This window comes from Oryctolagus cuniculus, chromosome 12 (assembly GCF_964237555.1).
Source record: "Oryctolagus cuniculus chromosome 12, mOryCun1.1, whole genome shotgun sequence".
Taxonomy (NCBI): Eukaryota; Metazoa; Chordata; class Mammalia; order Lagomorpha; family Leporidae; genus Oryctolagus; species Oryctolagus cuniculus.
The window spans coordinates 78,165,649-78,192,537 of NC_091443.1; the positions used below are offsets into that span (position 1 = coordinate 78,165,649).

General features: G+C 43.8%; 1 protein-coding gene across 3 annotated transcripts in view; it reads right to left on the reverse strand.

Annotated features, from left to right (window-relative positions):
• The window catches only part of DNAAF4 (dynein axonemal assembly factor 4), a 63,375-nt gene that overhangs the window by 14,092 nt on the left and 22,394 nt on the right, over positions 1-26,889 (reverse strand). For all 3 annotated transcript variants that reach the window (XM_070054226.1, XM_002717734.5, XM_002717733.5), the window contains exons 4-5: positions 13,174-13,402; positions 3,601-3,746 (exon numbers count right to left, since the gene is read on the reverse strand). In XM_070054226.1, the coding sequence (XP_069910327.1) occupies positions 3,601-3,746; positions 13,174-13,402 (375 nt within the window). The remainder of the gene's footprint in view (positions 1-3,600; positions 3,747-13,173; positions 13,403-26,889) is intronic.

The window sequence follows — 26,889 nt, forward strand, 5'->3', positions numbered from 1 at the left end:
GGGAGGGCACTCTGGCTACCTCGTAACACAGCAGGGGCATCACATGGTGTAAGTGTCCCTCCCGTCCCACCTGAGACAGAGAGAGATCACGAGGCAAGACAAGCAGCCAGGGAGGAGAGGAGCCAGGCTCACCCCTTTATCACAATCCGCTCTACTCAGACCGCTCCCGACCTTTTTTTTTTTTTTTTTATGGGAAGCTTTTATTTAGTAAATACAAATTTCATAAGTACAACTTCTGGATTATAGTGGTTCTTCCCCTCAATACCCGCCCTTCCACCCCCAAACCATCCCCTCTCCCATCCCATTCTTCATTAAGATTCACTTTTAATTATCTTTATATACAGAAGATCAACTCTATACTGAGTAAAAATTTCAACAGTTTGCACCCACACAGACACAAAAAGTATAAATTACTGTTTGAAGACTAGTTTTACCGTTAATTCCCATAGTACAAGACATCAAGGACAGAGGTCCTACAAGGGGAGCAAGTGCACAGTGATTCAAGTTGTTGATTTAACAACTGACACTCTTATTTATGACGTCAGTGATCACCTGAGGGTCTTTTCATGAGCTGCCAAGGCTATGGAAGCCTTTTGTGACCACAGATTCCATCAGTATTTGGACACAGCCATAAACAAAGTGGAAGTTCTCTCCATTCAGAGAAAAGTACGTCCTTCTTTGATGGCCCCTTCTTTCTTCTGGGGTCTCACAGAGATCCTCCGTGTAGGATACTTTTTGCTACCAAGTCTTGGCTTTCCATGTCTGAAATGCTCTCACAGGCCTTTCAGCCAGACCAGGAAGCCTTAAGGGTTGATTCTGAGGTCAGAATGTTTATTATAGTGTTATTTACAGTGACTGTCAATCTAGGAGTCTGCTGTTTGGACTAATTCCCATATTGGACATTCCCTCCTGTTTAATTGTCTATTATTATTACTAGGCACTTTGATGTTATTTATATGATCTCTTTTTTTTTTTTAACTTCTATTTAATGAATATAAATTTCCAAAGTACGACTTATGGATTACAATATATGATCTCTTTTACACTTAATCTTATCTATATGTTGACTTTAATATGATCACTTTAACAATTAAGATGGCATTTTTACCACCAATTTGAACGGGATTAGAGTCCCATGACAAGTTTTTAAGCTGCACCCTTAAAAGTAAGTCCGTAGGACTGTATGCAGAACTATACAGATTTACAGTTATAGACTACCCCCCCCTTATTTCCCCTCTTATTTTTTACTTGAATCTATTTTCAATTGACTTTAAATGCATATGATTAACTCTATGTTATGTTAAGAGTTCAACATATAGTATGAAGAAAAGGAAAGAAAGCAAAAAAAAAAAAAAAAAAGGAAATAAAAAAATAAAAAATCTGTCCCTGGGCAGTCAGGATGAGGGCTATTCAAATCATTGTTTCTAAAAGTGTCAATTTTACTTTTATAGCTTTCGTTTTAGGAGCACTATTAATTCTCAGAGATCAGGGAGAGCATATGGTATTTGTCCCTTTGGGACTGGCTTATTTCACTCAGTATGAAGTTTTCCAGATTCCTCCATTTTGTTGCAAATGACCGGATTTCATTTTTTTCTACTATTGTGTAGTATTCCATAGTGTACATATCCCATAATTTCTTTATCCAGTCTTCAGTTGATGGACATTTAGGTTGATTCCATGTCTTAGCTTTTGTGAAGTGAGCTGCAATAAACATGGAGACACAGATACCTCTTCTGTTTTTTTTTTTTTTTTTTTTTTTTTTTTTGACAGGCAGAGTGGACAGTGAGAGAGAGAGACAGAGAGAAAGGTCTTCCTTTTTGCCGTTGGTTCACCCTCGAATGGCTGCCGCAGCCGGCGCGCTGCGCTGATCCAATGGCAGGAGCCAGGTACTTCTCCTGGTCTCCCATGGGGTGCAGAGCCATCCTCCACTGCACTCCCTGGCCACAGCAGAGAGCTGGCCTGGAAGAGGGGCAACCGGGACAGAATCCAGTGCCCCGACCGGGACTAGAACCCGGTGTGCCGGCACTGCAAGGCGGAGGATTAGCCTAGTAAGCTGCAGCTCCGGCCCAGACAACTCTTTTGTTTACTGAGTTCATTGCCCTTGGGTAAATTCCCAGGAGTAGAATGGCCCGGTCATATGGTAGGTCTCTATTCAGATTTTTGAGGTATCTCCATACTATCTTCCATAGTGGTTTTACCAGTTTACATTCCCACCAACAGTGGGTTAGTGTCCCTTTTTCCCCACATCCTCGCCAGCATCTGTTGTTAGCTGATTTCTGTATGTGAGCCATTCTAACTCCGGTGAGGTGAAATCTCATTGTGGTTTTGATTTGCATTTCCCTGACTGCTAGTGATCCTGAACATTTTTTCATGTGTCTGTTGGCCATTTGGATTTCCTCTTTTGAAAAATGTCTGTTGAAGTCCTTGGCTCAACTCTTAACTGGGTTGTTTGTTTTGTTATTGAAGACATATTTATAAATGAACAAAAGATGTTTGGGGCCGGCATTGTGGCGTAGCAGGTAAAGCTGTCATCTGCAACTCCTGCATCCATTACGGGTGCTGGTTTGAGTCCCAGCTGCTCCACTTCTGACCCAGCTCCCTGCTGATGTGCCTGGTAAAGCAGAGAAAGATGGCCCAAGTATGTGGGACCCTGAACCATGGGGGAGACTGGGAAGAAGCTCCTGGCTCCTGGCTTCCGCCTAGCCCAGCCTGGGTGGTAGCAGCCATTTCGGGAGTGAACCAGTGGATGGAAGATCTCTTTCTGACTGTCTCTTCTCTCTCTGTGTGTAACTCTGCCTTTCAAATAAATTAAAAAAAAAACTTTAAAAAATTTTAATTTCAAAATATCACATTAGAAATAGCTGTTACTGTTAATAATAATGTTAACAGCAATTTCTAAATCTCTCTTCTTTCCAAAATATGTACTACTTCAAAACCTCTAATTTTACTATTAAAAATAATGTATTTTATCAAATTAGTAACGAATATAATAATTTACCCCTTGGAATAAGCAACAGTGCTATATATATATATATATATATATATATATATATATATATATTAAGATGTATCTATTTATTTGAAAGGCAGAGTTGGGGAGAGACACAGAGAGAGATCTTCCACCTGCTGGATCACTCCCCAAATGGCCACAACAACCAGGTTGGGCCAAAGTCAGAAGCCAGGAGCCGGGAGCTTCATCTGGGTCTCCCACATGGGTGCAGGGGCCCAAGCACTTGAGACATCCTCCACTGCTTTTCCAGGTGCATTTTCAAGGAGTAGATCAGAAGCAGAGCAGCCAGGACTCAAATCAGTGCCCATATGGGATGCTGCCAGTGCAGCTTGTGGCTATAACCTGCTGTGCCAGAGCAGCGGCCTCAGCAATACTGTTTATTAAATCAATATGCTCTCATCAGTATTACAGAGTAAAAAAAAATCTGCGAAATATATTTTCTTTTTAGGAAATACTAAAATACATTCATGACGTTATCTTTAAAGTAACAAATACTTAAGAAATTCAGAACCAGCGCTAGATTCAACAGATAAAATACAAATAAAGTAATTTTCATTTGTTGCTATTTTAACCAAAGCAAGTATATCTACCTCCTCCTCTTCTGCTACTTGTGATTCACGGAGAGCAGTTGGGAATACTCGAGGGGTAAAGTTGATTTTGATATTGCCAGCAGAGCGAGGAGCAGGAATGCTATCTTCCTTTAACTTCTCAACAAACATATTTCCTGAATTTCTCCCTTTAAAAACAATGGTAAGCAAATAAGTCATTTATTTTACATCTTCTAGTTAACCAAACTGACTTTGGAGCTAATTCCAAAATCTTCAACAAATAAGCCAAAAGTGTTTTCTGCAAGAAGTAATATATATCCATCACTGATGATATGCCAGCTGGTCATCTATTCCACAATGACTCCAGCTACTTTTCTGGGGCTCTTTGTTACACCACAGCTCTAGTCCACACCAAATACAGGAGAGGCACTCTGAGCAACTCTACGTCAACTCAAGGTAAGTACCTAGGCAAAGCCATCTCAGCCAATTCCTCCTCTATTTCCTCGAGCCTCTGCAGCAATATCTCCTATACACTTCTTGTGATAGTGCAGAGGTCTTTCAGCTACTGGAGAGAACTAATGAGAATAGGCAAAGGATGCAAATGAAAAGCTGCATGTTATTATAAAGGTGGATAGATGCAACGGTTGTGGAATCAACCCAAGAGGGGGCTGCAGTGTGGCACAGCAGGTTAAGTGGCTGTCTGGGACATCTGTGATGTCAGTATCCCATGTGAGCGCTGCTCTGAGTCCCAGCTGTTCCACTTCCAATCTAGCTCCCTGCTAATTTGCCTAGGCACAGGTGCCTGGGCCCGGGTCACCCATGTGGGAGACCCAGATGGAGTTCCAGGATCCTGGTTTCAGCCTGGCCCAGACCTGGCCGTTATGGTCATTTGGGGGAGTGAACAAGCAGATGGAAAAACTCTTTGTCTATCTCTCCATCTCTCTCTCTGTAACTCTGCCTCTCAAAAAAAAAAAAAATCTTAAAAGAAGCCAACATAAGAGGAGAAATTAATCTATACACTGGAATATAGTCTAAATTAATAAAAGGAAGGAAAAGTAGCTTAAAATAACCCATAAAAGTACCAAAATATGAAAGAGGTATAAAGGCAAATATCAAAACTGGTGAAAAAGATTTGAAACAAAGGGGCAGATAGCAATACTATTGATAGGAAATGAACAAATAAGACAAAAACAATTTCCAATTTAAAAACTGTAAAAGTGCCCGATTAGACATTTCAAAGGAGAAGAGCATGGAAGTAAAAAAGTGTCCTGGACCCAGAGGTAGTAGCCAAATCATGTGACAACTGAGGAAAACTGCACCAGCCTGGACGTCTGTGGAACTAAATTATCCATGAGGCCTGGATAATCCACTGATCACTGCTGTAGAACAAACTGCCCTACTACAGAAAGCTAAATTGCTATCTTGTTTGATCTGTAATTTTAGATCTGTTCATTACAATGGTTAGCTTGAACTACCTAAATACAATGTCCCAAGGATTTTATGCCCTAGTAAATTATTGCTTACTTACGAAGGCAAGGACATTCCTAGAGGTATGCAGTGATTCAGCCCTTATCACTTAACCAGCTTTTCTACACAAACTACACAAAGAAACATACCAGAATATGAAAAGTAAAATTAAGGACCTGTGATTGGGGAATCTGAGGGCAAAATGAAAAACTGCTGAGTTTTCTAAAACGGTGGAGAATACACCAAAAATATGAATGCTATTTTTAAAAAGATTTATGTATTTTATTTGAAAGTCAGATTTACAGAGAGAGAAGGAGAGGCAGAGAGAGAAAGAGAGGTCTTCCATCTGCTGGTTCACTCCCCAGTTGGCTGCAATGGCTGGAGCTGCACCGATCCGAAGCCAGGAACCAGGAGCTTCTTCCAGGTCTCCCACACAGGTGCAGGGGCCCAAGCACTTGGGCCATCTTCTACTGCTTTCCCAGGCCACAGCAGAGAGCTGGATCGGAAGTGGAGCAGCTGGGACTAGAATCGGTGACCATATGGGATGCCAGCACTTCAGGTGGCAGCTTTACCTGCTACGCCCCAGCGCTGGCCCCAAATGTTATTTTAATAAAGTTTATTTATTTATTTGAAAGGAAGAGGGAAAGAGATGGGGGGAAGGGAGCAAAGAGCAAGCGAGTGAGAGAGATGTCTACCATTCACTGGCTCATTCCCTAAATAGCCTGAAAGGCCAGAGGCAGAAGCTGGGAGCTGGGCCATCTGTCTAGGTCTCCCATGTGAATGGCAGCCAATTCCTTGAGCCATCTCCGCTGCCTCCTAGGGCATGCATTAAAAGCAGGACACTGGAGTCAGGAGTCAGAGTCAGGTATGCAACACAGGTGCTCCAATACGATACACAGGCATCTTAACTGTGAGGCCGAATGCCTGCCCCTTCTAGTGCTTTCTCTGTCGTATTTTAAATCTCTTTGTTCTACTTTCTGAAATGTTTTCTTGACCATATTCCAACCCTCTGATAAATTTTTTATTTTAATCACATCTTTAATTTCTAAACATTTTTATTCCCTCAAGATTCTTTGTTATAGTCCTATGTTCTGGTTTAATGATTAAAATATGTTCTCATCTTTCTGCGGTCATGAATTAGTTCCTTTGGTTTTCTTCTGTTCCCTACATTATTGGGTTGTTCCAAGTTGCATTTTTCTGTTTCTTAGCTACCTTCTCAGATTAAAGGTTCTGACTGGAAGTTCTGTGTGCAAGAATGAAGCCTGTTGACCAGTGAGCTTCGGCAGGGTGAGTCAGCTGGGCCATTACAGATGTGAGTACTTTTTGCATCTTACTCTGGTCAGCTTCCCTGTAGGGGGAATGCCAGTGAATTGTTCCTGTACTCATATGTGCATGAGCAAAATGGACAGGATAGGAGTAGAGAGGATCTCTTGAATCAGTATTTAGATTTTCACAATGAACACTTGCATTAGTTGCACTTAATCTCCTCAGTTTTCAGAGGATAAGCCTACCTCGTCTTCAATGGCACAAAAAATAAACCTCTAAACTCCTGCCACATGGGAGGAGGAGATCTGGTAGTCAAACTCTGCTTAGGTACTTTCAACCAACCTTCCTATTTCCTTCAGTCATCCATTTAGCCCACACTTTTAGCAGTATTTAGTTCTTCCAACTTGAAAACAAAGGCTCCCCTCTCGCCTCATTAAGCTTTTAGTAGTGTATAAGTAGACAACTAAGTAACTAGTTCTACAGGGCCTGGCGTTGTGGTGCAGGTTAAACTGCTGCTGTCAGAGTGCTACTGTGAGGTCCTGGCTGCTCTGCTTCTGATCCAGTTTCCTACTGACTCCTGTGGCCATTTGAGGAGTCAATCATGAGTGGAAGATCTGTCTCCTCTCCTTCCTGTCTCTGTCACTCTTTTTGAATATACAAATAAACTATTAAAAAAAAAAAAAACTTGCTCAACACAAGAACAGGCTGACACCAACAGCTAAGCTCCAGAGGTTTCTTTTTAAGAGTTATTTTAAGAGTTATTTATTTATTTGACAGGAAGAGTTACAGATAGAGGGAGGGAGAGGGAGAGAGAGAGGTCTTTCATTTGCTGGTTCACTCTGCCGCGATGGCTGGGGTTGGGCCTATCCAGAGCCAGGAGCCAGGAGCTTCTTCAGGGTCTCCCACATGGGTACAAGGGCCCAAACACTTCCACTGCTTTCCCAGGTTATTAGCAGGGAGCTAGATTCAAAGAGGATCATCCAGGACAGCAACTGGCACTTCTATGGGATGCTGGTGCCGAAGGGGGAGGCTTAACTTACCAGCCACAGTGCCGGACTCAAGAGGCTTCCTTTTTATTTGCTAAGATTTATTTGTTTATTCGAAAGGAAGAGTTACAGAGAGAGAGGGAGAGAGTTCTTCCACCTGCTGGTTCCCTCCCCAGATGGCCACAATGGCCAGATATGAGCCAGGCTGAAGCCAGGAGCCAGGAATTTCCTCTAGGTCTCTCACGTGGGTGGCAGGGGGCCCAAGCACTTGAGCCATCCTCCACTGCTTTTCCAAGGCCATTAGCAGGGAGCTGGATCAGATGTGGAGCAGCCTGCTATGCCACAACACCCACCCCGAGGCTTCCTTTTTCAAACAAAACTCTTTCTAAGGCGACAGAGCAGCCCCTGCAGTTGGATGGTCACTTCAGTGTTCGTTAACTCCCTCTTCCTGGCCTCTGAGCAACAGCACAAGGACAGAGAATGTCAAATGTAGCCCTGTTGTGGGACGGCTGCGGTAGTCCAGCTATAGTAAGCATAGCTCGGGGAATAATGAGAACCTCAGGGAATCACGTACACTTTGCTGCTTCTCTGCTAAAGCTATTATCAATAAACCGTATTGCTAATTAACTCTGCGAAATAATTAATTCATTTGAGCTCTGAAAACACATGCATGAAACAATAATCACAATCAAGACAAACAACTTCATCACCTCCAAGAACTCCCGACTGTCCCTGGAAACCCACCTTTCCATTCACCTCTGGCTGAAGACAACCACAGATCGGATTCTAGTCACCATAAATCAGTACTTTTAAAATGTCATACAGTATTGACTATTTCATGCTGGAGCCTTTGTTCAGCATAATTCTGTAATTCATTCATGTGTGCATCAGCAGCCTTTTTATTGTACAATAACAGTCTATTTTATTAATACATAAGGGTTTGTTCATTCATTCACCTATTGATGGGCATTTGGGTTGTTCCAGTTACGTACTATTATGAACAAAGGGCTATAAACACCTGAATGTCTTTAGGTGGACACATTTCACTTCTGTACATATCTAAGACTGGATGGCTCAGTTATACAACTTTTAAAGAAACTGTCCCAAACACTCATCAAAAGTGGTTCTAGCATCTTATATTCCTACCAGCAGTGAATAAGAATTCCAGTGCAGCACATCAACAACACTGATGAACTCTTTCATTTTAGCCACTTTAATGGGTATACACTGTGTCTCACTGTGGTTTTAATTTGCATTTCCCTGATGACTAATGATACTGAACATCTTTCCATGTGGTTTAATTGCCATTCGCATATCTTCTATTGTGAAATGTTCATTCAAATTTTTGTCCAATTGTTTTTTTTTTTTTTTTGACAGGTAGAGTTAGACAGTGAGAGAGAGAGAGAGAGAGAGAGAGAGAAAGGTCTTCCTTCTGTTGGTTCACCCCCCAAATGGCCACTACAGCCAGCATGCTGTGCTGATCTGAAGCCAGGAGCCAGGTGCTTCCTACTGGTCTCCCACGCAGGTGCAGGGCCCAAGCACTTGGGCCATCCTCCACTGCCTTCCTGGGCCACTGCAGAGAGCTGGACTGGAAGAGGAACAACCGGGACTAGGAGAACCGGTGCCCCAACCGGGACTAGAACCTGGGGTGCCGGCACCGCAGGCAGAGGATTAGCCTAGTGAGCTTCAGCGCTAGCCTCCAATTGTTTCTAACTGGGTTGTCTTTTGCATACATAACATGCATATAGTGAGGCAAGCATCATTCATTTATTTCCATAAAGACCAGCATGTACAGGGCCAGCATCATGGTGCAGCGGGTTAAACCGCATCGTGTAAAGCCAGTATCCCAGATGGGCGCAGGTTTGAGTACCAGTTGCTTTACTTCCAATCCAGCTGACTTCTAATGTGCCTGGGAAAGCAGGGGAGCATGGCCCAAAAACTTGCATCACTGCACCCATGTGGGAGATCCAGAAAAACCTCCTGGCTCTGGCCTAGCCCAGACCTGGTGATTGTGGCCAGTGGGGGAGTGAACCAGAGGACAGATGTTTCTCTGTCTCTCCCTCTCTCTCTGTTATTCTGCCTTTATTTATTTCCTTCTTTCTTTTTTAAAAGAGTTTATTTATTTCAAAGGCAGACTTACAGAGAGCCAAGGAAAGAGAGAAACAGATCTTCTATCTGCTGGTTCACTCCCCAAATGGCTACAATAGCTGGAGCTGGGCCAGGCCAAAGCCTGTGTCTGCCACATGGGTGCAGGGACCCAAACACTTAGGCCATCTTTCACAGCCTCTCCCAGGTCATCAGCAGGGAGCTGCATCAAAAATGAAGCAGCAGGGACTGGAACCAATACCCATATGGATGCTGGCACTACAGGAAGTGGCTTAACCCGCTGTGCAATAGTGCTGGCTCTGTCATTCTGCATTTTAACTAAATCTTAAATCAAAAAAAGAACATCTTGTTTAAGATTCTCTATCCCCATTGAGTCACCTTGTTACCATGATTCAAACTGCTAGATCACATATGTGGATCGTTTTATGATCTCTGACTGCTCTTTAAAAAAAGAATTATTTAGTTGAAAAGCAGAGTGACAGAGAAAGAAGGCGTTAGAGAGAGAGAGAGAGAGAGAGAGAGAGAGAGCTATTTTCCATTAGCTGCTTCATTCATCAAATGTCTGCAACAGACAGGGAAAGGCCAGGCTGAAGCCAGGAACCAGGAACTCCATCCAGGTCTCCCAAAGTGGGTGGCAGGAACCCAAGTACTTGTGCCATCACCTGCTGCCTCCCAGGTGCATTAGCAGGAAGCTGGATAAGATGCAAGAGTAGAGCCGGCGCCGTGGCTCAATAGGCTAATCCTCCACCTTGCGGCGCCGGCACACCGGGTTCTAGTCCCGGTTGGGGCGCCGGATTCTGTCCCGGTTGCCCCTCTTCCAGGCCAGCTCTCTGCTATGGCCAGGGAGTGCAGTGGAGGATGGCCCAGGTGCTTGGGCCCTGCACCCCATGGGAGACCAGGAAAAGCACCTGGCTCCTGGCTCCTGCCAGGATCAGCGCGGTGCGCCGGCTGCAGCGGCGGCCATTGGAGGGTGAACCAGCGGCAAAGGAAGACCTTTCTCTCTCTCTCTCTCTCTCACTGTCCACTCTGCCTGTCAAAAAAAAAAAAAAAAAGATGCAAGAGTAGCTTGGACTCTAATCAGGTTCTCCGATAATGTGGTGCAAGCATCCCAAGCAACAGCTTAACCCTCTGCCCCATAATGACTACCCCACATACCCTGTTTTTGGTTTTGTTTTAAGGTTTACTGCCGGTGCCACAGCTCAATAGGTTAATCCTCCACCTGCGGCGCCAGCACACCGGGTTCTAGTCCTGGTCGGGGCGCCGGATTCTGTCCCAGTTGCCCCTCTTCCAGGCCAGCTCTCTGCTATGGCCAGGGAGTGCAGTGGAGGATGGCCCAGGTCCTTGGGCCCTGCACCCCATGGGAGACCAGGAGAAGCACCTGGCTCCTGGCTTTGGATCAGCGCAGTGCGCCGGCCACAGTGGCCATTGGAGGGTGAACCAACAGCAAAGGAAGACCTTTCTGTCTCTCTCTCTCTCTCTCACTATCCACTCTACCTGTCAAAAAAAAAAAAAAAAAAAACACAAAAAAGATTTACTTATTTGTTTGAAAGGCAGAGTTACAGAGAGAGGAGGAGAGAGGCAGAGACAGAGAGAGATCTTCCATCTGCTGGTTCACTCCCCAAATGGCTGCAACGACTGGAGTTGGACCAGGCTGAAGCCAGGAGTCAGGAGCCTCTTCTGGGTTTTCCACATGGATGCAGGGCCCAAGCACTTGGGTCATCGTCTTTTGCTTTCCCAGGAGCATTAGCAGGGAGCTAGATCAGAAGTGGATCAGTCAGGACAGGAACTGGCACCCATATGGGATGTTTGTGCCCCAGGGAGTGGCTTTACTCAGTAAACCATGGCGTCAGCCCCTCTTTTCTAATATATATATATATATATATATATATATATATAATATATATATAATACATCCACATTCATGGGTACCAGAAGTTAGGACTTGAACATATGTTTTTGAGACCACCATTCAACCCTCTTCAATCATATAATAATCAATGAAAAAATCACTTCTTTGCAGCCTTAAGAATTTCTTAAGCATTTATTGTAAACAAACTGGCTGGCAAGAAATGCCTTTTTTTTTTTTCACAGGCAGAGTTAGACAGTGAGAGAGAGAGAGGCAGACACAGAGAAAGGTCTTCCTTTTCTGTTGGTTCACCCCTCAAATGGCTGCTAGGGCCCACCAATCTAGGAGCCAGGTGCTTCCTCCTGGTCTCCCATGGGGTGCAGGGCCCAAGCACTTGAGCCATCCTCCACTGCACTCCCAGGCCACAGCAGAGAGCTGGCCTGGAAGAGGAGCAACCAGGACAGAACCGGCACCCCGACTGGAACTAGAACCCAGGGTGCCAACACCACAGGCGGAGGATTAGCCTAGTGAGCCGCAGTGTCAGCCAAGAAATGCTCTTTATTATCCTTTATCATAAAATATTTTTCTTTGCAGTTATTTTAATATGATTGAAGAGGGTTGAATGGTGGTCTCAAAAACATAATTTCAAGTCCTAATTCCTGGTACCCGTGAATGTGGATGTATTAATCCGGTTCTCCCAAGAGACAATTAACAGGAGAGACAGTCACAGACAGACAGAGCTAGAGAAATAAAGAGATTTACTCATATGCAGTTTGAGTCTGAAGGAAGGACCAACATCCCAGCTCAAAAATAATCAGACGCACAGAGAAAGAATTCTCTCTTACTCAGCCTTTTACTCTTTTCTGGGTTTCAAGAGACTGGGGAAGGCAATCTGTTTAATTCAGTCTGTTGATTAAAATGCTAATCTTGGGGGTTGACACTGTGGCACAGCCAGTTAAACTTCTGCCTGCAGCAGTGGCATCCCATATGGGAGCAATTCAAGTCCCAGTTGCTCCACTTCCCAATCCAGCTCCCTGCTAAGGAGCCTGGGAAAGTGCTCGCTCTCTCATGCTTGCTCTCGCTCTCTCTCTCTCTTTGTGTGTGTGTGTAACTGACTTTCAAATAAAATGAATAATGTGACTATGTTGAGGATGTTAAGATGAGATCATTCTGGATTTAGGGTAGTCCAAAATCCAATGACCAATATGCTAACAAGAGACAGAAAAAGAGACTACACAGATCCAAACAGGAAGGCATGTGAACAGTAAAGACAGAAGCAGAGATTAAGGTAATGCAGCTACAAGCCAAGAAATGCAAAGGATTAAAGATACTCATGAGACGTTAGGACACAGGCATGGCAAAGATTCTCCCTCAGAGCCTGCAGAAGGAAATAACCCTCCCAGCACCTCCCAATTTCTGTTGTTTTAAGCAACAAAGTGTGTGGCAATTTGTTGCAGAACCCCTAGAAAATGAATACCTAAATATTTTTTACTTGATACAGAATTCTGCTTTGTTAGGGTTAGTTGTTTGTTTTAGCAGCTTAAAGATGTTAAAGGGGCTGGAGTTGTGGTACAGGAGGTTAAGCCACCACTTGTGACATTAGCATCTCGTATCTGAGTGCTGGTTCAAGTCCTGGCTGCTCTGCCTACAATCCAGCTCCCTGCTAAGACATCTGGGAAACCAGTGGAAGACAGTACAAGTACTTGGGACCCCACTACCCAGATGGAGTTCCTGGCTCCACGATCAGCCTGGTCTAGCCCTAGCTTTGGCAGCCATTTTGGAAAAAGTGAATCAGCAAACGAAGACCTCTTTCTCTCCCTCTCTGTAACTGCATTTCAGATAAATAAATACATCTTTAAATACAAACAAAACAGTGTCATGTAAGCATGTACTTCACCAACAGGACTCACTCTTCCAGAAAATTAATTAAATTTTTTACAGTACCTTTTGGGGCAAGATTTCTGGATGCCACATTCCTAGTAAGACTTTTATGTTTTAATTTTTTCCTTTCTTCTTCAGTTTGCTTCTCTTGACATAATTTGTCAGATATCTGAATTAGTTTTTTTTCTTCAGCTTTTCTTTGGCGTTCTTTCCAGGCTTCCAATTCTTCAGTTGCTTTTTTCCGTTCATTTTCTTTAATACTTTCTATTTTTTTTCTCTCTTCTTCTTCAATCTGTAAAAGTTGCAATTACCATTTTTTTTTTTTTTTTGACAGGCAGAGTGGCCAGTGAGAGAGAGAGACAGAGAGAGAGAGAGAAAGGTCTTCCTTTGCCGTTGGTTCATCCTCCAATGGCCGCCGCGGCCAGCATGCTGTGGCCGGCGCACCGCGCTGATCCGAAGGCAGGAGCCAGGAGCCAGGTGCTTTTCCTGGTCTCCCATGGGGTGCAGGGCCCAAGCACTTGGGCCATCCTCCACTGCACTCCCGGGCCACAGCAGAGAGCTGGCCTGGAAGAGGGGCAACCGGGACAGAATCCGGTGCCCCGACTGGGACTAGAACCTGGTGTGCTGGCACCGCAGGCAGAGGATTAGACTATTGAGCCGCGGCGCCAGCCTGAAAGTAATATCTTGTGCAGAAAAACGGCTGCTTTTCTCCCTTTTGCAAACTTCCTCACATGGACAAGAAATAAAAACAGTGAAATTCAATAATTAGTTGGTTTATTATGATTGAATCTATGTATGTGACTTCCCTATGGAACGAAAAATGTCACATCTCCTATAGAAAGGGAAAATGATGTGCTATTCAGTAAAGTCACTAGTCATGTGTGGGTAATTAAGAACTTCAAATGTGGCTGCTGTGACTGAGGAAATGAATTTTTTGTGACTGTTATAAATTTTCTTGAAAGGCAAAGAGAGATCGATCATCCACTGGTTCACTCCCCAAAAAGACAATAATAGTCAGGGCTGACGCCAGGAGCCCAAGTCCTTAGGTCATCTTCAGCTGCCTCCCAGGATGCCATTCGTAGGACACTGGACTGGAAGATGGAATGTGGGCCTTTCAAGCTACAGCCTAACTTGCTGAGCCATAATGCCCAACCTTTAATTTACACTGAAATAGTAAACTTGGGCTTTATTTACTTACTTACTTACTTACTTATTTTGCCAATACATGGGAGGCCTGGATTCCTCTCCCAGTACCGAGTTTTGGCCTTGGCCCATGCCTGGCCATTGCAGGATATGAGAGTGAATCAGCACATGGGTGCTCAATTTCATTTTTTTTTTTTCAAAATATTTTAAAAATTTGAAAAGCAAAGTCACAGAGAGAGTGAGAGAGAGAGATCTTCCATCTATTGGTTCACTCCCCAAATGGCTGCAACAGCCAGGGCTGGGCCAGGCCAAAGCCAGGAGACAGGAACTTCTTCCCATCTCCCATGCAGGTGCAGGGTCCAAAGCTCTTGGGCCATCCTCCACTGTTTTCCCAGTCACACTAATTAGCAAGGAGCTGGATGGGAAGAGGAGCAGCCAGGACTCAAATTGGTACCCATATGGGATGCCAGCATTGCAGGCGGCAGCTTCACCCATCACACTACCATGCCAGCCCCAGATACTCTCTTTTTCTTTTCTCTCTTATCCCTCCCTCCCTCTCTTCCCCCCACAAATAAACACACAAAAATGTGTAATACTAAGTTTTGGGGCAGGCACTGTGGTTCAGCGAGTTAACGCCCTGGCCTGAAGCGCTGGCATCCCATATGGGTTCCTGGCTCCTGGCTTCGGAATGGCCCAGTTCCGGCCGGTGCGGCCAATTGCGGAGTGAACCATTGGACGGACGACCTTTCTCTCTCTGCCTCTCCTTTCTCTGTGTAACTCTGACTTTCAAATAAGTAAATTAAAAAAAAAAAAAAAAAACACTAAGTGTTAATTATGGAGATTTAATTGCTATTCTTTTAACTGTAATAATAGAAAAGTTCTGGTATTGTAGCCAAGATGTAGTTAAGAAAACTGCATCTATCATTTTAACTTAAAATAAGCATATTAGAAATGCAGAAATTGTCTACCTCTTTGGGGAGTAATTCAGGCACCAAGCAAGGTTTCACAGAGCAGGTGACAGAACTCACTACAGAGAAGACAGAAATCACACAAAGCTTATGATACAAGATTGAGATCCTATGTATCAAAAGTAAAACGGTGTTGAGGGAAAAAACAAAGCACTCTCCTTTTCTATAGTCTGACAACACTTCATACTTGACTTTTGGTCAACCAAATGCTAGATTTTTTTCTACACCAACCAATTCTCTGCTACCAGCTGAGTGTCCTATAATCCGATCTGATGCAGACATTATCTATGTGGGATAAGAATCAGATCACACAGGTAAAGGGCTCAGTCTCCCAAGACTGCCTCTATTCACGTGCAAATCAAAATCCAGGCTTCTGGTACTCTGACCTTCTAGCTATAAATCGGGGGTTCCCATCAGGCAACCCAATTGTTTGTTAAAATGGCTCTCAGGACTCAGAGAAACATTTCACTTAGGTTTACTCATTTATTGCAAAAAGATAAAATTCAGGAACAAGCAGTCAGAAGAAATGCCACAGGGCAAGGTTGGAGGAACAGGCACTGCCCTTCCGGCCTCTCTAGGAGTGCTACCCGCCACGCCTTCAGCAGCCCAGAAGTTCTCCATCATGTAGGTACAATCAACTACTAACGCAGTCTCCAGCCCCTCTCCATTCCCAAAGGATGAGGGTTGGGCCTGAAAGTTCCTGGCTTCTAATTGTGGTTTGGTCTTCCTGGTGACTAGTCCCCATGCAGGAGCCCAGAAGGAGTCCATCACTCAGGAAAACCTCAGGGATTGGCTGCTCCTTGTCAGGAACTGGGGTCAAAAACCACTAGGCAGACCCCCATGTGCATGACTCAGGAAATTAAAACATTCTAGTTCTGTGCCAGGAACTAGGAGCAAAGACCAAAGATACAGTTTTAATTACTTCACAGAAAGACAACTGTTAAATCCTTGAAGGTCTTGTCTTTTTGTGCTTTTATGTGTGAGATTTATTTGTAAGGCAGAGTTACGGGGAGGCAGGGGGTGGGAGAAATTTTTCCATCCACTAGTTCACTCCCCAAATGACAACATTGACTGGGACTGGGCCAGTCCAAAGTCAAGAGCCTGAAACTCCAGCTGGGTCTCCCACTTGGGTGCAGGGGTAATCTTCCACTGCTTTCTCAGGTGCATTAGCAGGGAGCTGGTTTGGAAGATTAGAAGTGGAGCAGCTGGGACTCACACAGGTGCCCATATAGGATCCCAGTATCACAGGCAGCAGCGTAATCCACTGTGCCACAACACTGGCTCTTTTGAATGTCTTTTCTAAAAATTCATCTATTTAACACAGGAAACTTATCACTTAAACAAGAAATATACAGTAATAGAAAAAATCAGAAGGTTAAAATAGAATACATGTATTTTAAAGAACTGAAATGTAAGTGCTTTGTACTGCTAAAAAGACCCCATATGTTATATGTCTAATACAGACGGCAAATATAATAACTGGAGAATAGGGAACAGTTCCTAAGGCAAATTTTTACAGATTTATTTATTTGAAAGGCAGAGTTAGAGAGAGAAGGAGAGAGAGAGAGATTCTTCCATCTTGCTGGTTCACTCCCCACATGGCTGCAACAGTTGGAGCTAGGCTGATCTGAAGCCAGGAGCTTTTTCTAGGTCTCCCACGTGGGTGTAGGGGCCCACGGACTTAAGTCACCTTCCACTGCTTTCCCAAGCAATAGCAGAGAGCTGTACTGGAAGTAGAGCAGCCGGGACTCGAACTGGCGCCCATAAGGAATGCTGGCATGGCAGCTTGTGCGGGCCAGCCACACCAGTTGAACAGAAATTGAAGGGGGGGCGTGGGAATGAAAAGAGGGACAAGGGCGCAGAGAATGGAGCCAAGACAATGAACTGATCAAGGCTCGTTTATTCCAGCGTCTCAGAGATATTTATACATAACCAGCTGCAGCTCAAGGCAACACAGAAGTTAACAACACATGCAAGCAACTTATCGGGCTTTCTGCAACAGTCATAACATAGTTAATTTTAACAGAGTGCATCCTCCTTCAACATGGGAGTACGTGACTTCCTCATCCCAGGAATTCCACAAGCCAAGACTGACCTTGTCTATGATTTGTCTATGGGCTGCCTACAGCAGCTTAACACACTGTGCCACAATGATCCATTCTTTTTAAGATTTACTTATTTATTTGAAAGGTAGAGTTTCAGACAGGGTGGATTACAGAGAGAGAGGTCTTCCATCCACTGGTTCACTCCCTAAATGGCTGCAATGGCTCGAACTGTGCCGATCTGAAGCCAGGAGCCAGGAGCTTCTTCCAGGTCTCCCACACAGGTACAGGGACCCAAGGACTTGGGCTATCTTCCACTGCTTTCCCAGGTCATAGCAGAGATCTGGATCAGAAGTGGAACAGCCAAGACTTGAACTGGTGTCCATATGGGATGCCAGCACTGCAGGCTGCGGCTTTACCTGCTAAGCCACAGCATCGGCCCCCACAACAACCTATTCTTAACTCAGAAGCATGTTGTTCAGTCTCCATGTATTTGTATAATTTCTTAAGGTTCTGTGTTGTTGATTTTCGCTTTCATTCCATTGTGGTCAGAAAAGAAACATGGTATGATTTCAATTAAGAATTTGTTTAAACTTGGTTTGTGGCATAATACATGGTCTATTCTTAAGAATGTTCCATATATTAATAAAAAGAATGCTTACTCTGTAGTTGTTCCATGGAATGTTCCATAAACTTCTGTTAAGTCCATTTGGTCTATAGTCTAGTTTAACTCTGATGCTTCTTTGTTGATATTTTGTGTAGATCAATTACCCATTGATAAAAGTAGGTTGTTAAGGCTGGTGCCAAGGCTCACTAGGCTAATCCTCCACCTGTGGCGCCAGCACCCTGGGTTCTAGTCCCAGATGCTCCTCTTCCAGTCCAGCTCTCTGCTGTGGCCTGGGAAGGCAGTGGAGGATGGCCCGAGTGCTTGGGCCCTGCACCAGCATGGGAGACCAGAAGGAAGCGCCAGGCTCCTGGCTTCGGATCAGCATAGCCAATTATATGGGAGCTTATCTCTCCGTTTAGATCAATTAATGTTTGTTTTATGAATCTGGCTGCTCTGGCCTTAGTATACTTACATTTACAATCATCATATCTTCTTGTTGAATCTTGTTGAATCAATCCCTTGATCATCATGTAGTGATCATCTGTCTTTTTTTTTTAGTTTTTGTCTTAAAGCCTATTTTGTCTGATATCAATAAAGCTATTTCTACTTACTTTTGGTTTCCATTTATGTGGAGTATCTTCTCCCATTCTTTCACTTTGTGTGTATACTGGTGAAATGAGTTTGTTGTGGCTCTTTTTTCCATGCATTCAGCCAATTTGTACCTTTTAATATTTATTTATTCAAGATTTAATAATTTTGCAAATTTACACACTTTTTCTTGAAAGGGATTTTTTTTTAAGATTTTATTTATGGTATTTGAGAGTAGAGTTATAGACAGGGAGAGGGAGAGGGAGAGAGAAAGGTCCTCCATCTGCTGGTTCACTCCCCAAATGACTGCAATGGCCAACGCTGAGCTGATCCAAAGCCAGGAGCCAGGAGCTTCTTTGAGGTCTCCATTGCGGGTGCAGGGGCCCAAGCACTTGGGCTATCTTCTGCTGCTTTCCCAGACCATAGCAGAGAGCTAGATCGGAAGTGGAGTAGCTAGGACTAGTGTGACTATATGGGATGCTGGCGCCGCAGGCAGAGGATTAACCTACTGCGCCACAGTGCTGGCCCCTTGAAAGGGATATTAAAATCACATAACACAGATTCATGACAAGGATCAACTGAGGGTTTAATTCAGGGAATACAATATATATATATATATGTATATATATATTTGACAGGCAGAGTGGACAGTGAGAGAGAGAGAAGGGTCTTCCTTTTGCTGTTGGTTCACCCTCCAATGGCCGCTGTGGCCAGCGCGCTGCAGCCGGCGCACCGCACTGATCCGAAGGCAGGAGCCAGGTGCTTCTCCTGGTCTCCCATAGGGTGCAGGGCCCAAGCACTTGGGCCATCCTCCACTGCCTTCCTGGGCCACAGCAGAGAGCTGGCCTGGAAGAGGGGCAACTGGGACAAAATCCTGCGCCCCGACCGGAACTAGAACCCGGTGTGCTGGTGCTGCAAGGTGGAGGATTAGCCTATTGAGCCGCGGCATCGGCCCGAAGACATATTTTAATTGTATAATAGCATGGAATCCACACGTTGAATTTCTACATGAAAGAAAACTTATGGAGTTTGTCTTTTTGTGTCTGGCTTAGAATACTGATCTCCAGTTTCATCCATTTTGTTGCAAATGTCAATTTAACTTTTTTATGGCTAATACTTCATATTCACATATATGTAAATACAGATACACCATATTTTCTTTATCCTCAGCGGATGGATCCCCAGGTGGATTCCATACCTTTGCTGTTATGAACTGGGCTGCAATTAACATGGGAGTGCAGGCATCTCTTTCATGTGTTTACTTCATTGCTTTCAGATATATTCCCAAAAATGGGATAGCTGGATCATAGTTTTTGGAGGGATCTCCACCCCGTTTTCCATAATAGTTGTACTAATTTGCATTCCAATGAACAGTGTTTTAGGGTTCCCTTTTCTCCACATTCTACCCAGCACTTGTTTTGATTTTTAGATAACAGCCATTTTAACTGGAGTGATACCTCATCGATGGCTAGTGATCCTGACCAGTTTTTCATGTACTTGTTGGCTATCAGGACATCTTCTTTTGAAAAATGTCTACTCATATCATTTTCCCACTTAAGTGGATTGTTTTATTGTTGAATTTCCTGAGCTCCTTTTATATTCAGGATAGTAATCCTTTTTCAGATGCATACTTAGTAAATATCTTCACCCATTCTGTCCATTGTCTCTATTTCGTTAACTGTTTTATTGAAAAAAATTTTATGTTTATGAAAGGCAGAGTTACAGAGAGAGGGAGATATATATATATATATATATAGAGAGAGAGAGAGAGAGAGACAGAGACAGAGACAGAGAGACAGAGAAACAGAGAAGAGAGAACGAGAGAGCAAGCAAGAGACAGATCTTCCAATTGTTGGTTCACTCCCAAAATGGCCAAAATGGCCAGCGCTGTGCAAGAATGAAGCCAGGAGCCTGGAACTCCTTCTGGGTCTCCCAAGTGAGTACATGGATCCAGGACTTGGCCCATCTTCCACTGCTTTCCCAGGCACATTAGCAGGGAGCTGGATCAGAAGTGGAGCAGCCAGGACTTGTATTTCCTCCCATATGGGATGCCAGATTGCAGGCAGCAGCTTAAACCCAAGCACCACAATGCCAGCCCATTGTTTCCTTTGCTTTGCAGAAACTTCTCCGTTAGAGGTAATCGCAGGTGTCTATTTTTGCTCTTATTGCATGTACTTTGGGGTTTCATCCAACAAAATATTGTTAAGCCAGTGTCTTAGAGTGTTTCCCTTGTTTTCCTCGAATAGTTCGATAGTTTCAGTTCATATATTTAGGTCCATTTGGGGTTAGTTTTTGTATGGGATGTAAGATAGAGGAAATGTTTCAAAATTCTGCATGTGAGAATTCAATTTTTCCCACACTAATTGAAAAGATTCTTTCTCCACGGAATGTTTTCAGCACTATTTTTCAAAGGTAATTTGGTTGTAGATGTTGATTTATTTCTAAAGTTTCTATTCTGTTCCACTGACTTATATGTCTATTTTTATTGCAATACCAAGCTCTTTTGGTTATAACAGTCCTCAGGTATGGCTTGAAAAATAAAAACAAATCTGGAGACATCAATACCAGATTTCAAGATTGCTTTGGCTATTTGGATCTTTTGTTTTTCCATTATGAATTTCAGGATTGTTTTCGTTAGTTCTGTGAAGAGTATAATTAGTATCTTCATAGAGGGTATATCTAATCTGAAAACTGCTTTGTATGGTATAGACATTTTGATAATATTCTTTCAATTTCTGAACACAGAACGTTTTTTCCTTTTGTATATATGTCTTTTTATATTTACTTTATTGGAGAATTTAGTCAATTAAAAGGTGATTAATGATAACTAATGGCTCAGTATTGTAGTTTGTTTTTTTTTTTTTTAAGATTTTTTTCTTCTTAGTTTGAATATCCTTGGTTTTTGTTCTGGTTTTATACCTCAAGTATTGAAGCTTCAAGTCATGACAGTAGTCAGCTTTCTTTGTTGCCATCTGTAGGACACCTTTAATGATCTTTGCTGTGAGGCTATTCTAGTCATAGTAAATTCTTCCAGTTTTTGTTTTTCTTGTAAGTTTTTATTTCTCCTTCATTCATGAAATATACCTTCTCTGGGTAAAGTATTCTTGGCTTGCAGTTCTTTTCTTTCTAAACTTGGAAGTTATCATTCTATTCCCTCCTGGTCCATAAGGTTTCAGATGAAAAATCTCCCAATAATCCAATGAGGATTCCCTTAAAAATAACTTGACACTTTTCTATTGCAAATTTTAGCATTTTCTCTTTCTATTGTAATTTTGAGAGTTTGACTATAGTGTGCAATGGTGAGGATCTTTTCTAGTCACATCTATTTGGGGTCCTATTGGCCTCTTGTACTTGAATGTTCACATCTTATTCCAGCTGAGAAATTTTCAATCATTTTCTAAAAATTTATTTAAAGATATTAGAAAGAGAAAGGGAGAGACAGAGAAAAAAAAATCTTCCATCTGCTGGTTCACTCCCCAAATCGCCACAATGGCCAGGGCTTGACCAGGCCAAAGCTAGGAAAATGGAACTCCATCTGGGTCACCCATGTGACCCAAGCACTTGGGTCACCTTCTGCTGCCTTCCCAGGTTTTGTAAAGTTGGCTTCGAAGCAGAGCAGCTGGGACTCAAACAAGCACTCTGATACATAATGCTGGCATCACAGTGGCAGCCTAGCCTGCTACCACAGTACCAGTCCTTCAACTATTATTTCAATGAATAGGTTTTGTGTGCCTTTCTTTTCCTCCTCTTTGGGAATATGTACTACATGAATATTCATTTAATGGTGTCCTAAAAGTCATAAATGCTATCTTCACTTTCCTTATCTTTTTGTCTGACTGGGATATTTCTTTTTGTTAAGATTTATTTTAGTTGAAAGGTGCAGTTACAGAGAAGGAGAGGCAGAGGCAGAGAGAGATCTTCCATCCATTGGTTCATTCCCCAAATGGCCACAATGGCTGGAGCTGGGCCAGTCTGAAGCCAGGAGCTTCTTCCGGGTCTCCCATGTAGGTGCAGGGGCCCAAGCATTTGGGCCATCTACACTGCTTTCCCAGGCACATTAGTAGGGAGCTGGATCAGAAGTGGAGCAGGCAGGACCCAAACTGGCGCCCATATGGGATGCTGGCACTGCAGGCAGAGGATTAACCCACTACGCCACAGTGCCAGCCCAATGGGATATTTCAAAAGAACAGTTTTAAGAGTTCAGATGGAATTCTTTCTTCTGCTTGATCTAGTCTGTTTTTAATCTTTTAAACAGTACTTTTCGGGCTGGCACTGTAGTGTAGTGGGTGGAGCCACTGCCTGCAGTGCTGGCATCCTGTATGGGTGCCAGTTCAAGACCTGGCTGCTCCACTTGTGATCTGGCTCTCTGCTGTGGCCTCGGAGGGCAGTGGAGCCTGGCCCAGGTGCTCAGGCCCCTGCGCCTTCATTGGAGATGTGGAGGAGGCTCCTGGCTTCTGGCTTCAGATTGGCCCAGCTCCACCTGTTGCGGCCATTTGGGGAGTGAACCAATGGATGAAGAATTCTCTCTGCAGCTTTTTTTTTTTTTTTTTTTTTGACAGGTAGAGTTATAGACAGTGAGAGAGAGAGACAGAGAGAAAGGTCTTCTTTCCGTTGTTTCACTCCCCAGATGGCCACTAAGGCCGGCGCTGCACCAATCCGAAGCAGGAGCCAGGTGCTTCTCCTGGTCTCCCCTGCGGGTGCAGGGCCCAAGCACTTGGGCCATCATCCACTGCCTTCCCCGGCCACAGCAGAGAGCTGGAATGGAAGAGGAGCAACCGGGACTAGAACCCGGTGCCCATATGGGATGCCAGCGCTGTAGACAAAGGATTAACCAAGTGAGCCATGGCGCCAGCCCCTCTAACTTTCAAATAAATAAATAAATTTTTTTAAAAAAGAGCAGTACTTTCTATCTTTTTGAGTTTATCTCTAAAACTCATTTTGTTATCATTGTTGTTCAAAATCTGACTTTGCTGAATTTCTCATTAACATCAAACAACTTTCAAATAAATAAATAAATCATTTTTTAAAAAGAACTGTACTTTCAGACTTTTGAGTTCTTCATCTCTAAAACTCGTTTTGTTATCATTGTTGTTCAAAATCTGACTTTGTTGAATTTATTAACATCAAGCATTGGTTTCCAAACTTCATTTAACTGTCTGAGTATATTTATAACCATTCTTTATTTAAAGATTTATTTATTTTTTTTAAAGATTTATTTTATTTATTTGAAAGAATTACAGAGAGAGGTAGAGACAGAGAAGTCTTCCATTCGCTGATTCATTCCCCAGATGGCTGCAACTACTGGAGCTAGGCTCATCCGAAGCCAGGAACCAGGAGCTTCTTCTGGGTCGCCCACGTGGGTGCAGGGCTCCAAGGACTTGGGCCATCTTCTACTCCTTTCCCAGGCCATAGCAGAGAGCCAGATTGGAAGTAGAGCAGCCAGGACTCAAACCGGTGCCCATATGGGATGCCGGCACTGCAAGCAGTGGCTTTACCTGTTACACCACAGCACTGGCCCCCAGCCATTCTTTTGCTTTTTAAAGATTTATTTTATTTACTGGAAAGTCAGAACACCAGAGAGAGAAGGCAAGATACAGAGAGAGGCCTTCCATCCATTGGTTCACTCTCCAAAAGGCCACAACTGCCTAGAGCCCAGAACTCCATCCATATTGGTGGCAGGGGCACAAGCACTTGGGCTATCTCCTGCTGCACTGCCAGGCACTTTAGCAGGAAGCTGGATCAGAAGTAGAGCTGCTGCGACTTGAACCAGTGCTTCAATATGGAATGCTGAAAGCATAAACAGTGGCTTAACCTGCTCCACCACAATGCCAGCCCCTCTATTGCTGCTTGCTTTCTTTGTTTTTAAAAATTTATTGATTTACTTGAAAGGCAGAATGACAGAGAGAGATATATTCCATGTTTTGGTTCTCTCCACAGATTCCCTCAATGGCCAGGGCTAAGGCCAGTTTGAAGCCAAGAGCTGGCAAGTCCATCGAGGTCTCCTATGTGGGTGAAAGAAATCCAAGTACTTGGGCCATCAGCACATCAGCAGGACGCTGGATCAGAAGCATGGAGTACTCAGGACCTGAACCAGGCACGCCAATATGGGATACAGGCATCCCAATCAGTGGCTTAACTTGCTGAATCACATCATCCACCCTTTTTTTTTTTTTTTTGGACAGGCAGAGTGGATAGTGAGAGAGACAGAAAGGTCTTCCTTTGCCATTGGTTCACCCTCCAATGGCCGCCACGGCCGGCGCACCGCACTTCTCCTGGTCTCCCATGGGGTGCAGGGCCCAAGCACTTGGGCCATCCTCCACTGCACTCCCGGGTCACAGCAGAGAGCTGGCCTGGAAGAGGGGCAACCGGGACAGAATCCAGCACCCCGACCAGGACTAGAACCCGGTGTGCCGGCGCCACAAGGTGGAGAATTAGCCTATTGAGCCGCGGCGCCAGCCCGCTATTGCTTCTTTAAGGACTTTTTCTGAAGATGTGTCTTCTGACATCAGTTTAGTAAGCTACTACGGCTTTAATTTGAGATGGATTCCATGGTGTAGTCTCCTCACACATTCTTTCATTGTCATAAAGGGTATTAGTGGGTTATGAAGCGGCTGGCTCCTTCAGCCTGGCCCAACTCCAGCTGTTGCGGTCATCTGGGGAGTAAATCAGTGCATGGAAGCTCTCTCTCCCTTTCTGTAATTCTGCCTTTAAAATAAATAAATCTCTTTAAAAAACCACAAATGTATACCTGGCATAACAAGGCATTATTCTTTTTAAATTCATATTTATTTATTTATTATTTTTAAATTTATTTGAAAGGAAGAGTTATAGAGAGAGGAGGAAAGACATAGAGAGAGATCTTGTATCCACTGGTTCACTCTCCCATGGCAACAATGGCTGGCGCTGAGTCAGGCCGAAGCCAGGGGCCTAGAGTTTCTTCCATGTCTTCCACGTGGGTGCAGGGGCCCAAGCACTTGGGCCACCCTCTGCTGCTTTCTCAGGTACATTAGCAGGGAGCTGGATTGGAAGTAGAGCAGCCAGGTCTTGAACACGCACCCTTATGAGATGCCAGCATCACAGGAGGAGGATTAACCTGCTAGACCACAGAGCTGGCCCCCAGCACTGTTCTTTTTAAGCCAGTATAATTTATGAATTATATGAAAAAGTTATAAATAAAAGATCTTATTTGTAAGTTTACATATTTGTATCTCTACGTATTTTCACAATCCTGTTGTGTCTATTTATATATACACTATCGTAATAAATTTACTTATAACTTTAATCTAGGAAATATTAAAATTATTACTATTTCAATCAAATAGAGCCTTCCTAACATCTATGATATCAGGAAATTAAAGAAAAAGGATTGCAGCTGGCTGGCGCCGCGGCTCAATAGGCTAATCCTCCACCTTGCGGCACCGGCACACCGGGTTCTAGTCCCGGTCGGGGTGCCGGATTCTGTCCCAGTTGCCCCTCTTCCAGGCCAGCTCTCTGCTGTGGCCCGGAAGTGCAGTGGAAGATGGCCCCATCCTTGGGCCCTGCACCACATGGGAGACCAGGAGAAGCACCTGGCTCCTGCCTTCGGATCAGCGCGATGTGCCGGCCACGGCGGCTACTGGAGGGTGAACCAACGGAAAAAAGGAAAACCTTTCTCTCTCTCTCACTGTCCACTCTGTCAAAAAATAAAAATAAAAATAAAAAAAAAGAAAAAGGATTGCAGCTATGGGAAGTGAACAGATGGAAGATTTCTCTCTGTCTTTCCCTCTCTCTGTCACCCTGCCTTTCTTTTTTTATGTTAAGTACTGTTAGTGTTTTTATATATCAGTTGTATGATCTTTACTTTTTTTAGTTTTTAACGGGTTCAATACAGTTCACAGCTATATTTCTGAGAATACAATGATATGGCCTTTCTCCCATCCTCTCTCTCCCTTTACTTGAGATAAAATCTTTAATTCACACTGCAGTGAAGAGCTTAATGCTCCTGTCACCCTGCCTTTCAAACAAATAAGTCAATAAAGCATTTTTAAAATATTTATTTATTTGAAAGGCAATGTTTACAGAGGTGAGGGAGAGACAGAGATCGTCCATCTGCTGGTTCACTCCCCCAAATGGTCGCAAGGTCCAGAGCTGGACCAGCCAAAGCCAGGAGCCAGGAGCTCTTTCCAGGTCTCCTCTATAAGTGGCAGGGATCCAAAAACTTAGGCCATCTTCCCCTGCTTTTCTCTGCCCATCAGCAGAGAGCTCGGTCTGAAGTGGAGCAGTCAGGGGCTGAACCGGCGCCCATATGGGCTTTCGTCACAGGCAACGGCTTTACTCACTACGGCACAATGCTGGCCTTTTTTAAGAAGAAGAAAAACAATATAATCTCAGTACTCTACAAATATCAGTTGAGAGGTCAGCATTGTGGGGCAGTGAATTAAGCTGCCACCTA